The 12,714-nt window shown below is 48.2% G+C and overlaps 1 protein-coding gene and 1 long non-coding RNA gene across 3 annotated transcripts; one reads left to right on the top strand and one right to left on the bottom strand.

The window, feature by feature from the left end:
• Window positions 1–2,991: 2,991 nt before the first annotated feature.
• On the bottom strand, window positions 2,992–7,948 carry Ly6e (lymphocyte antigen 6 family member E). Of its 2 annotated transcripts, none has more exons than XM_027403822.2 (4): window positions 7,797–7,948; window positions 5,015–5,112; window positions 4,552–4,671; window positions 2,992–4,448 (listed from the first exon to the last, which is right to left on the bottom strand). In XM_027403822.2, exons 2-4 carry the CDS (start codon window positions 5,082–5,084, stop codon window positions 4,228–4,230), a joined length of 411 nt encoding a protein of 136 aa, XP_027259623.1. In that variant the 5' UTR covers window positions 5,085–5,112; window positions 7,797–7,948; the 3' UTR covers window positions 2,992–4,227. The 2 variants fall into 2 exon arrangements, with proteins under 2 accessions (XP_027259623.1, XP_027259624.1); XM_027403823.2 differs by having other exon boundaries at window positions 5,015–5,115; window positions 7,797–7,936.
• Window positions 7,949–8,138: 190 nt separating this feature from the next.
• Window positions 8,139–8,993, top strand: LOC113831445. Its single transcript, XR_003483045.2, has 2 exons — window positions 8,139–8,436; window positions 8,527–8,993. It is a non-coding gene; the product is annotated as an uncharacterized LOC113831445 (long non-coding RNA).
• Window positions 8,994–12,714: the final 3,721 nt, after the last annotated feature.

Genomic DNA, 12,714 nt, shown 5'->3' with positions numbered 1-12,714 from the left:
TTAGAGCCCTTGGGACTGAGGCGGGAGGCGGCTAAGCACCTGCTGGGGAAGGCACAGATGGCAGAGTCAGACTGGGGAAACCCTGGTCAGTAATAACTAGCAGTAATAGCAGGAAAGGCTGGCCAGGCTTTGGAGGCATGACAGGCCCAGAACCCATTGGATCAACTGCAGAGGAGGGGTCATCCCTCTCTTGGATCAGATGGTGACACCACATCTGACGCCTCACTTTAAAGCCTTGGTAGACCTCTGAGAGCCCAGGCACACACTTCTCTTCCCTCTCCCCTCCCTGGCCTTAAACTTCAGGAAATTGAAACAGCTTCTCTGCCTGCTTCAGGAAGTGAAACTTAACCTCGGCATTTGCCTCTCCTTCAATTCTCCCTACTACCAGTTGTAGCAATCAGGAAATTGACTGCCATAGCCTTCATTTTTCCTAATGTCACCCCTAGAACTCTAGGTCCCTCTGACTACCCTTCTCCCGGGAGGAATCGGACCAGACCACCCCTTGGCCAAGGTTTCAGACCAGAGGGTTGCTTAAGAGTCCCAGACCACAAGTAACCTCAACTCTTGAGCCTTGTGGCACCTCCCCATCACAAAGAGGGAGCTAAGTCAAGACAAGGAGGAACCCAGAGCTTGTTAGGTGTCCCTGTCACTGCTGGTGCCATTCTGGCTCCCACGTCCTAGGAGTCTAACTCAGGACCCTCCCTGTAGGGGACAGTGTAAGCCATACCTGCTAGAAGCTAGCTACAGGTGTGCCTGACCACGCCTGTTAGGGCGTGGTCAAGGTGAGGTCAGGATGATTCGTGATAGGGTTTTAAGGGGCAGCAAGGCACATGGGAGCCTTCTCTCTGGCCTCCCTACCTTGCTGCCCCTGGCACGCTCTGGCTTGTGTTTGGCTGGTGTTTAACTAAATAAAGATATCTTATTATGAATCTTCTCATATTACCTCCCACTGCTTTGTTACTAATTCTTAGACCAGCTAGGGTCATAGGCCAGTGTCTCTAGGAAAATTACCTAGATCTGTCATGAGCACCATAGTGGATACCGTTGACAGTCCAAGCTTCCTGTAGAAAACTGACTTCTACACATTTCTCTATTGCCTTTTGATAGTCCTGTAACAAAGCACCGCTCTGTCTAGTGTTGCAGGAATTTTGCCATCAGTCTATTAGCCAATTGTAAGGAATGGCTTGGCCCGAATGCCGGAATAAAAAGCCAGGACAGGGGCAAAGGACCCTCTCTTGGGGTAGGTAAGCCATGGGAGCACTTGTCGTTGGTGGCTTGGTTTTCATCTTCTTTTGGAATGGAGCAGTGGTAGCATCAGCAGAAATAGTAACGGTATTATCTGCTGGTCCCACTGTAGCAGCAGCTTCATTCTGCCTTGTGAGTGTAGTATCTTGATTCCTGATTTGTCTGCTAACAAATCTTATGTGACCCCATTTGGCTTCCTTCATCATCTGGTTCCCAACGTGGGGCCTGAGACCACGTGGCTTGATCATACCCTTCCAGGGCCCACTTACTGCATGCCCAAACCCTAGCTTGTAAAATCCCCACTCTGGAGCACCGAGCAACAGTTGCACCTGTGAGCAATTGTAGCAAATATGCTCAGAAACAGTCTGGTGTAGGTGTAAGGTGCAATCCCCCTGCCCCCCTTACGTTCCTGCCTCCCTGGGCAGAGACTCCATCCTAGATAGGGTCTGCTCCTGTAACTTTGCTATGATAGGGTAGGACAGTCCTTCAGATTTTCCTGCTTCTGAAAATGATCTGTCAGATATTCTAGGCCTATAAGCCAAAACTAGATGCCACAACATTACAAAAAAACCTTGGGTTTCTGTCACTTCTTACATTTTTTGGAAGTCGCTTGCTTGTGCTTCCTACTTACTCAGGTAATATTTTCCTTCTCAGATCTTTGATGGGGTCAAAGCCTAGATATTAGTTACAATCCTCCCAATCTTAGCTAAGGACATATTAGGTATGAAATTAGGCTCTTCAGGAAAGGACAACTGCTGGAGTAATCTCTGTAATTTGCCAATTACTTATGGTCTGGACACTTAGAATCTGTTTGATATTGTTCTTGTGTTTCATTTTTGTATAGATTATTACCTTTTCTTTCTTCTGGACAATACTTGTATATAGTTTTACGTTAGGATTAGAACCTTCTTAATTAGACAAAAAGGGGGAAATGTTGTAGGAATTTTGTCATTGATCCATTAGCCAATTATAAGCAGTGGCTTGGCCCAAAGGGTCCATTAGAGGGTCCATGACCCAAATACCCAAATAAAAGGCCAGGGTGGGGCAGAGGACACTCTCTTGGGGTAGGCAAATTGGCTGCAAGCCATAGGAGCACTGGTGGCTGGCAGCTTGGTTTTCATGCCCCTTTGAAATGAAATAGCAGCAGAAATGGCAACAGTGTATCTGCTGGTCCCACTGAGGCAGCACCTTCATTCTGTCCTGAGTGTAGTACTGGATTCCTGCTTTGTCTGTTAATAAACCTTATATGACCCCATAGTTTCCTTCCTGACAAGCTTTCCTCAGAGCTTTTCCTTTCTCACCATGAGCCTGGGCAGAGACTAGATCCTTTCTTTGACACCTTCAGGGTATATACTGGTCATGGGAGTCCTGGTCTTGAGAATCATGGCACTGACAAAGCCACTCCCTTCCTGGACTTCTCAAGACCACCCTGACTGGTGATGTCTCCATGATCTACCCTACTAAGTAGTATTTCCAGGACACTGATGTCACCATAGCCAGGAACTGTGTGGATCATATCCAATTGTGGTACCACCCACCAGGCCACAGACTTGGGGAAATCTGAGAAATAGCCTCCTTAGGCACCCAGACCTATGAAGAGTTGCTTCAAGGTCTGTCTCCATTAGTCCCTTGTCCCTCAACACCCACAGCAGTGAAACCCATTAAGCTAGGTATGTGACAACTGCTTCTAAGCCTAGAATTTAAGCGAGATCCTGCTTCAGAAACAAAAAGCCTTAGAGCCAGGTGTGATGGTGCATACCTTTAATCCCCACACTCAGGAGCAGAGGCAGACTTACTACAAGTCTGTGGGTAGCTAGTCTAACATAGTAAGACCTTGTCTTAAAATACCAGAATGAAAATGGTGTGTGTATGTGTGTGTGTGGAGGGGAACACACCAAACCAAATTAGGTGGAAAAACAACACAAAACAAAGCCATTTAAAGGGTAGATACAAATCATTTGCCTGGCCACACTTCCGTGGCTTGAACCACAATGTGGTTTTTGAAGGACAGGTGGCATACAGCAGGCCTCTAAGTCCTTGGTGTAGATGAATAATGTGTGACCAGCCTGGTGGGTCCACCTTTATGGGCAGCTGTGCTTACACAGCAATACTTCCAGTCTCATTCTCTCTCTTTTTTCCCTCCTTCTCTCCCTTCCTTATTCTTGGACCCATCCCACTAAATGGGCCTGGATTCCTGCAATTCACTATGCACACCCGGCTGGCTTCACAGATAGCTGCTTCTGTCTTGCTGGCATTAAAGGGATTTATCACCACACCAGGCTGGTCTTTCAGAATCTCTTATGCAGAGCTGTGGGTTTGCAGGATCCGAAGATCCTTCCAGACTGGAGGGGAAAGAAGACCCTGCAAGGAGGAAGGGGGGTAACGGCATCCAGAACAGGGCAGGAATGGGTGGGAACAGTTTATTTGAGACAGTAGAATGGCAGCAGGAAGCCAGTGTGCGCAGAAAGGGCAGGCAGGGACTCAATTGGATCTAGGGGCGGGAGCCTTCGTTGGGAGTGGTTGTCCTCCATGCGCAGCCTCCTGGGCTTACCTGGGCACAGTAATGCCAGGGGAAGGAGTTTTGGTGGAGACAGAGGCCTTCTGCTCTAGAATCTTCCAGGTCCCTTTTGCCCATCCCAGATTCCAAATGGCTTCATTCACACACAGACACCCTGTGCATAGAGGTGTCTATTCATTTGGGTAGACAGACACACTGGTACTGACCTAGGTACTCTGAGACTCCAAGGAAGGGTTTTTAACCCTTTCCTGGTTCCCCAAGGGAGGCCACAGGATTGGCTCTAGACACAAGAGTAGCTAGTCCCACTTCAACAGAGCAGATGTGGGTGAATTTAGTGCTTAGCCCTGATGCTGACAGAGTGTGGAGGGGGACTAGATACACCCAGGAGGAGCTGAAGGCTCCTAGGGTCCCCCAAGCTTTCCTTCCTGAGCTGGGGGGGAGATATGGGGAACACACGGAGATGGTCAGGGGTCCAGTTGCAGCAGAGCCAGCAAGCTGAGCAGGAGTCCAAGGCCCAGGAGTGGGATGCTAGCACGAAGTCCGAGGCCAGCTGTGCTGATATTGCAGAAGGAATGTTGGCAGCAGTAGCTATTGATGGATGCCACACCTAAGTTGACATTGATGTTCTCACGAGGGCAGATTTCGGAACAGCCCTTATTCAGGGTGTAGCCAAGGTTGACATTTCCTGTATGGAGAGTGAGATTGAGGGGTAAAACATAATGGGCACTAGGAGATGAGGAAAGCACTGTGAATCCCTGGTCCAGGCAGGGAGATGGCTACTTACTCACCAAAGCCAGCAGCAGCAGATACTGTAACACAGTAATTGTCTGAGCTTGGGCATACGGTTGGCCACAGGCATTTCATATTGCTCTTCTGATCGGTGCAGGAGAAGCATATCAGGGAATGGGCTGCAAAAAGGACATGCTATAGGTGATACCTGCCCGCTCCCTGGGCAAGACTTTCAGGGAAGGGTACTGTTCAGGGAGGGGGGTTTGAACCCTTTTCTGACAATGAGCAACTACAATATGCTCAACCCTGGGTCAGAGACAAAAACAAGATGACAAGTGACATTAGACTTTGGTCCTAGAGGGGCTAAGTGTCTGTCTCCTTAAATACAAGGTGACAACAGTTTAGCTGGGCCAGCACTGAGGCAGGAGAACTAGGTCATTTTGCTAGGGGAGCAGCCCTGGGCATCCCTCAGGGGAAATAAGAATGAAGGTTAGGCTGCATCTAGGGTCTCAGTGCTCATACCTTGCTCCACACCCAAAAGGGCTGCCAGCAGTACAGGCAAGAAGACCCTCATGTTGAAAGTGGCAGACATCTGCTGAGGGCGCACAAGCCAAAGAAGCCTGCTGTGAGAGAGGCAGTTGGTTAAGGGACAGGCTATCTATCCACAACCCAGGATCCTGGTTTAGATAGAACCACTCCACACCTCCCCAGTGAGCCCAGTGTCCCCTTTTGCAAATGCCTCCAGATAGAACAGGAAAGCAGTTTTAACCTCCTATTGCCCTGAGGCTAGCCACTGTGACAACTTCAGTTACTATCTTATCTAGTGCTTCCTGGCCCCTGCACCAATCAGAAGAGCAATCTGTACTGCTCAAACCCAGCCATGTGCTACAATCACACTTATACAAGTCATATGGTATCTGAGAACCCTCCTCCTTTTGAAACCTTTGGGAGCCAGAATTTCCCTTGCCCCATGGGCTGCTAATCAAATCTCTACCTCACTATACCTGACCCCTCCTGCTGCTATTGTGGCCAATTATTAAAAGAGCTTTTATCTGACATCCCTTTTGGCACCTGCGGAATCTTTTTCCAAATTCAACCAATGGTACCTTCCAGCTAACATTCCTTCCGAAACTTGGGGGCACCAAGGCCAAGTAAGGGGAACCAAGAATTCTCAGAATGCTATAGAAGTGGGGGTGGTGGTTTAAGGAGTAGACCTGAGGTCAGGGCAGTGGTCTGTTAAACGAGCAAACAAGAACCCTAAACCTTCCTTGGGCCCTGTGAAACAAATGCAGGCCACTCCTGGAGGAGGCTGAAGTAAGCATTGTGGTTCGCATGTAAAGGGCGCAGTTGTAGCAGCTTACAACCCTGCTCCAGGGAAAGAGCATTGTTTCCCCATTGTAACAGCTCTGCTCTGGCAGGGAAGGGTTTCCACAGCACAGTTTAGCTTTGGTCCTCCAGTGTAACAACTCCAGGCTCTGCTAAGGGAAGGTTTACCCAGGGAAATGTTACAGCCCTGCTCTGCTCCAGCTAAAAGTTGCCACATCTCTCCATTCCGGCAAAAGAAGGTCTCACTCAAACCTCATTCAAGAGATTTATTGGGAGGGAAGAATCCAGGACTGTGGTTGCCTCTGCCAGGGTGAACAGGCAAAGTGAACAGGCACAGGACTTATATAGGGCTTCTTAGGGGTGGAGTTTTTCCAGGGAGATGATTTTTCAGGGTGGGAATTGGTCAGATGTCAGACCCTTGAGCACAGATTGGCTAGATCTTGTGGGTTTTCTGCTCAGGGATTGGCTGGTTTTTCTGCTTAGTTGGTCAGGGGCAGACTTGGCTCTGGTTTCAGGACCAAAGTGTGTTTCTTTCACTGGCCCTTTTTAGCCTATTTACTCTAATTTCAGGGCCAGGGCATATTTCTTTCACTGGCTCTGATTCTATGGCCAAAGTGTGTTTCTTTGGTGGGCTCTTTTTCCCTACATGGATGCCTCTGGGCTTTGCCATTCCCTTCTGTACTAGGTGGGAACTCAGGACCCATTTCCAGAAGATAACTCCATTCCTCCACCTGTGTCTGGGAAGGGCACACTAGGCAGCCAGGTGGCCATGGGGCATTCCTGGGCCCGTGGGCAGGAGTCTGTGGCACAGGGTAAAGAAAGCTGGAGAAAGGACCAGCTTGCTGGGTTTCAATGTCCTATTTTGAGTACCACTGGCCTCCTGTGGGGGGAGTACACTGATGGCATCTGTTGAGTGGGAGAGGGGCATTCCGGAGACTGAGAGGAATAGCGGGGTGGTTTACAGACTTGGGGAGGTCCTCTTAGAGAAAGAGGGTGCAGTGGGAGATGAAGTTGTGGTGTCTTTCAGGATCAGCCCTAGGCCTCTCCTGTCCTAAGAAGCTAACATCTTGTAGCAGGTAGCAAAAACCCCAAATGGTCAAGTTCAGTGCCAAGCCCAGCTGGGCCTGTTCTAGCTTCCAGGCAGTACACACAGGGAGAAAAGAGTCTCGTGTCTTTTCTAGACAGAGTGAGATTTTGGAACGAAGGAGCCCTGAGCTGTCTGATAGGAAGGAAGTTCTGGCATGCATAGCCACAAACAGGTCATGGAGGCAACCCACCGTCCATCGGAGGACTCACAGCACGACCGACCAGAAAGGCTGAGGGAAGGTACCAGGGGAGTGGTTGGAAACCAGTTCAGTGCGATGAGTCTATCCACAGTTACCATCTGCAAGCCACCGGGCAGGGCTGCCTGGGGCCCAGGAACTCCTCCTCAAACTCACAAGGCTCACCTGTGAAAGCCAGGTGTCTAATTGACAGGCAACTGGCCAAGGAAGGACCCTGTTTAGGTCAACCGAGCTAGTCAGGGACTAGCTAGGCACAACCTCTCAGCATTGGTATGCAAAATCCTGGACAAAGACAAAGAGCTTCCGCTCCTAAGTCTGGGGAGGATCCTGACTCAATTCACCTTGTCAGAGGACCCCGCTACTCCTCTAGTTTACAAGGGTGTATCCCTGGAGATCCCAAGCAGACAAATCAGCATTGGTGGAATTGAGAAGGGGAACCCAGTGAGGGCTCAGCAGGGGCCTTTGCCCTTTTCTGCTCCAGATCTCCAGGAACATTCCGGGAGGTTTGGGGGGATGGGAGGAATGGAGCACGCTGCAGGGGGCCTCGCAGGCTCCAACCACTCCGCACCCGGGTACCGAGCGCCCAGACCCCAGACGCTGCGGCCAAGGCCACTAGCTCTCTCCCAGCGCATCCGCGCCGTGGCCCGGTCCTCGCGTGACGCGTGACCGCTTAGGGCCGGGCCCCGTGGACTCACCTCCGGGCGAAGCGACCCCGAAGAGCTCCGGAAACCACAGGTCCTGGAGATTGCCAGAGTCTGGAGATTCCCAGGCAGGCGGAGTCGAGCTCGGATGGCGGGGGCGGGCGACGGGCGGGGCGTTCCAGGGCTGTGGGCGGGTCTCTGGTGGGTGGGGAGGACAACTCGGGCTGCCCAACTCGAGGTCCTGTGCCCCTGGTCTAACAGCACAGCCACTCATTTGAGTTTCGGATCCCAGTTCCTACCCACTCGCCCACCGCTGCGGCCCCCAGGTCCCCGGTGGACACCCAAAAGTCGGGCGGGGACCGCCCTAAGTGCCCTATGCCACAGAGTATAGCGTCTGAGCTCTGGCGTGGCCGGCCGCTTTCCACCTGGCCTGCGCTTCAGCCTGTCTGCCTTCTCTTGCAGGACAGATCCGGAGAGGGTGGAAGGTCCAGGTTTTTGCGGCAATTAATGATACTAGGACCTGTGCGCAGGCTCTGTTTGCTTCCGGAAGGAGTGAGAAGACAGAATGCATCCCGAAGCCCTAGGCGCTCATGGGAATCTCTGCTGCCGCGGGGTCTGACGAAGGCTGGACCGAGGATGCCGCATCTCCGGCCCTGCTGGGTGTCAAGTCCCTCCGGGCCATCCCTCTCTTGGGGTGAGGCAAGAGGACAGGGTTTCGGGGAAGGAGACCATTGCCACTGGTTTGGACGGATCTGGTTCTCAATTCCTCTTCCTCTGTGTGCAGGGCTGCCTTTTACACTCCACTAGGTGGATATGGAACCGAGGCTCTAGTCAACCTGTCTTGGCTATCATCTAAAGTGCTGAAGCTCCAGTTTTTATAAAGAAACCCCCAACCCTTCTGTTTTTAACTAAGCGTCTTCCAGTATTCTGTTCCTAGTGCTCAGGAAGTATTCTTGCACCCAACAAATATTAATGACCACTTGCTGAGTGTGGGCCCTGTAGCAGGACCATGGGGCCCATGTCCTCCTTATGTGTGATACTTCTGGGGGAGACCAGGGCACCAAGAGCAGGCATAGGCAGCAGGCCCCTTTGCTTGGCAGGGCTGTTTGTCTCTTTCCCTTCCCTCCTCACCTTCCTTCTGCAGAGCCCTCCCCAGGGGATTGTGGGCTGCTGAGCCTCTGCCACCTGCTTTTCTGAGAGTCACACTTCCCTTTTTGATCACGCATGTGGAAATAAAGATTTTGCACCTGATCTTCCTCACAGTCTAAGGAATGATGCCAGCGGGCTTCTACATCAGGCTGACCTTCTCAGCTGAACTTCTTATGGTCTGTCCTTTAATCCAGTCAGTCCACTGGGGACAGACACCATGGAAACTGACCAGGTGCTGTCTGTCCTTTCACAAATCTGTGATCCCATTCCTCCTCTGGTGGCTCAGCTCTTCCTGTCCACTCATTCACCCCAAGGCAGCCTAGAGTCACATGAGAGAGTCTTTCCACTGTCACTGTGTGGCTTCCGTAACACCTAGGTCATGCATCTTACTTGCCTAGACAGTGTCTTCTGTTTGACTTTATCTCACGTGTCCTCAGTCCAGACCTCACAGACCTCGTGACTAGGACATTCCGATTTCTAGTACAGCTGGAACAGCTGTCTCTTTCGGAGATCCCATTCCCTACTGTTTCCTCTTCCTGAATAGAATGCTCCCATAACCCACCCTTCAGATGCTGTTGGGAAACAGTCCTGAATCCACCATGATGGTGTCTGTTTCCTTAACCTGAAACATCTACACTTTTAGAGCAATGGTAACAAGAAGCTATTTTTAAATTAAAAAAACAAAAAGCCAACAGGGTCTGATGTAGCCCAGAGTGTTCTTGAACTCACTGAGTAGCTGAGGATGAACTTCTAATCCTTATGCCTCTACTTCTGAATACGAATCACTGGTGTATACTGCCATACCAGGTTTATGAGTGCTGAGGATCAAACCTAGGGCGTTGGGCATGCCACATCTCCAGTCTCAATTATGTTAATCTTTATGGTCCCTCAATATGGACTAATAATGACCATCCGTGGTGTGTCTTAGGCTTATGCCAAAGGGATTGTCATGGGCTGGAGTTCTGTGGCCACTGATGGGTTTCTACCAATGTTTTCTGTGATGATGAGGTTTCCTTATCTAGAACTTTTTGTCTTCTCTCTGGGTGTAGAAACACCCACTTCAACAGTCCCTGGGGACTTGCAGGGACAGGGGCAGTATGCCTTCAGTTCAAGTGGACAGAATGATCTGTCTTAGAACAAGGGATTTCTTCTACTTTGGAACAGTGGGCTCTCACCCTGTACCCTGCAGTGCAGTAGTCCTTTCTGTCTAGCAAGCTGTGGTAGTTTGAATAAGAATGTGCTCCCCCCCCATATATTTGAATGTTTAGTTATCAGGGAGTTGTACTACTTGAAAAGGATTAGGGTGTTATGATAAATCTTTCTGCCAAAGCCACCCGAGCCCCACCACCATGTTGGTGGTCTCCGCCAGCTGCCTGAGTTCTGCCTGCCACGTGGATGGACAAAATAATACAGACACATATTAGGTACAAAGCTGCTTGGCCAATGACTAGGATTCTGGTCTGTTAGCTCAGTCTTAATTATCATAAATCTATATATTTTATAAGACTTATCTTATAGAGGATGCCTTTCGCTGGGGCCCTCTCTTGCTGGTGGCTCACATCCTGCCACTGGAGGAGGTGAAGGGGAAAAGGGACACTTCCTGTTTCTCCTTTCTTAAATCTGAGTCTCCTTGCTATGTCTCTTCCAGCCTGGAACATCATTTCTCTACTACATTTCCCAGAATCCTCTTTGACTCCTAGTCCTGCCTAACTTGCTGTTTCATTGGACAAACAAGTACTTTATTCAATAATCAATAAGATGAACATACACAGTACATTCCCCATCATTAGGGGGTGTAGCTTTATTGAAGGAAGTATATCCCTGGGGATGGGGGTGGGCTTTGAGGTGTCAAAAGCCCAAACTAGGCCCAGTGTCACTCTCTTCCTCCTGCCTGTGGATCCAGATGCAGAACTCTCAACTACTTCTCTAGCACCGTGTCTGCCTGCAGGCTGTCATGCTCCCCACTATGATGATAATGGGCTTAACTTCTGAAACTGTAAACAAGCACCAATTAAATGCTTTCTTTTATAAGGGTTGCCTTGGTGGTGGTGTCTCTTCATAGCAATAGAACAGTGACTAAGACAGGATGTAACCTGTACCACTTCTTCCTCTCAAGTCTCTTGACTTTCCTGGATAGGATGTAATCTCACGAGGATGGCTAAAAGTTGGCCAACAAACCATCTGCAGGTCATAGCAGGAGAATATTGGTACCATAAGTCAGATTTTTCTTTGCTTGGTGATTCTTTCTGGATAGCTATCATTTCTTCTTTAGGCATCTACATGTCTGATGTCTTTTGACTTCTTGAAGATGGGTATTTCTATTTTCCCACAAAGGCAAGAACAGGACCCTGCCCTGACCTTTGTGAGGTTTCCTTACAACTTGTAGGATTGTCACCCCCATGGATGAACTATCATTTCTCTTTATCAAGAGGTTTCTCCTGTTCAAACTGAATCTTGGTTAATTTTGATGGTATCCATAGCTAAACTCCTTCCCCAACGTAGCAAGTATCCTTGTTTCCATTCTAAGGTCAACACATCTTTGAAATACACAGGCTGATTTAACTCAGAAGTTTTTTCTGTTGTCCAGTGTCTTTCTGCAGCTGTTATTCCTTTCTCATTAGCATTAAGAAAATTCCAGATTAATAAGGCATTATGTAACCTGTCTGGGCGGAGGTCTTGGTTTCCTCTGCCTGTTTATTAAGGATTTCTTTAAAGTGTGATTAGATCTTTCAACAACTGCTTGTCCTGTAAGATTGTGTGGTATACCAGTTATATGCTTTATATTATAGTATGCAAAACTGTTTTTATTTTATTAGAGACATATGCTGGAGCATTGTCAGTCTAAATTTGTGCAGGTATACCCATGACAGCCATAACTTCTAATAGATTTGTAATTACAGAATCAGCCTTTTCAGAACTTAAAGCAGTTGCCCATTGAAATCCTGAAAACATGTCTATTGAATGGTGTACATATTTTAATTTTCCAAATTCTTCAAAATGAAGCACATCCATTTGCCAAATTTCATTTCTTTGAATACCTTTAGGGTTACTCCCTGCAGGTAAAGGAGTTTGGTTATAGAAGGAACAAGTAGGACTTTTTTTTTTCCAAATTCCTTGGCTTGTTGCCAAGTGATGGAAAAAAATTTTTTTAAACATTTTCTACTGACACAGTGCCTTTTTTTTTAATCAAAATTTGAGGCCTCCAGAACACTTCCTATTAATAAGCAATCAATTTCATCATTACCTTGTACTAGAGGTCCTGGCAGACTCATATGGGATCTGATGTGTGTTATAGATATAGGATGATTCCTACTCCTGATAATTTCCTGTAATTGTCTAAATAACGAAGTTAATTTTGTATCATCAGGAATAAATTCAGCAGTTTCAATGTGTATGACAACTGTCTTTGCATTTTGAGAGTTGGTAACTATATTGAGAGGTTCTGTAAAATCCATTAGTACCATGAGAACAGCATATAGTTCTGACTTTTCCACAGAGTTATAAGGGCTTTGAACCACTTTACTTATGTTTCCTGATTTATAGCCTGCCTTTCCTGATTTATTTGCATCATTATAGAACATGGGGACTCCAGAGATTGGTGTTTTCCTTACAATGCGCAGAAGGACCCAAATGGTTCTTTTTATGAATTTTATTCTCTCACTTTTGGGATAATGGTTGCTAACCAAAATTACCGCAAGCTCTTTGTCAACATTCATTGTCTTTCCATGAAGATGAAATTTCCTCACTAGTTAAAGGTACTATAATTTCTGCTGGGTCCATTCCTGTTGGTTGACAAAATGTTAATTTTCCCTTTAAAATCAAA

Source organism: Cricetulus griseus, chromosome 2 (genome assembly GCF_003668045.3).
Source record: "Cricetulus griseus strain 17A/GY chromosome 2, alternate assembly CriGri-PICRH-1.0, whole genome shotgun sequence".
NCBI lineage: Eukaryota > Metazoa > Chordata > Mammalia > Rodentia > Cricetidae > Cricetulus > Cricetulus griseus.
This window is presented reverse-complemented; position numbering and strand designations above follow the sequence as displayed.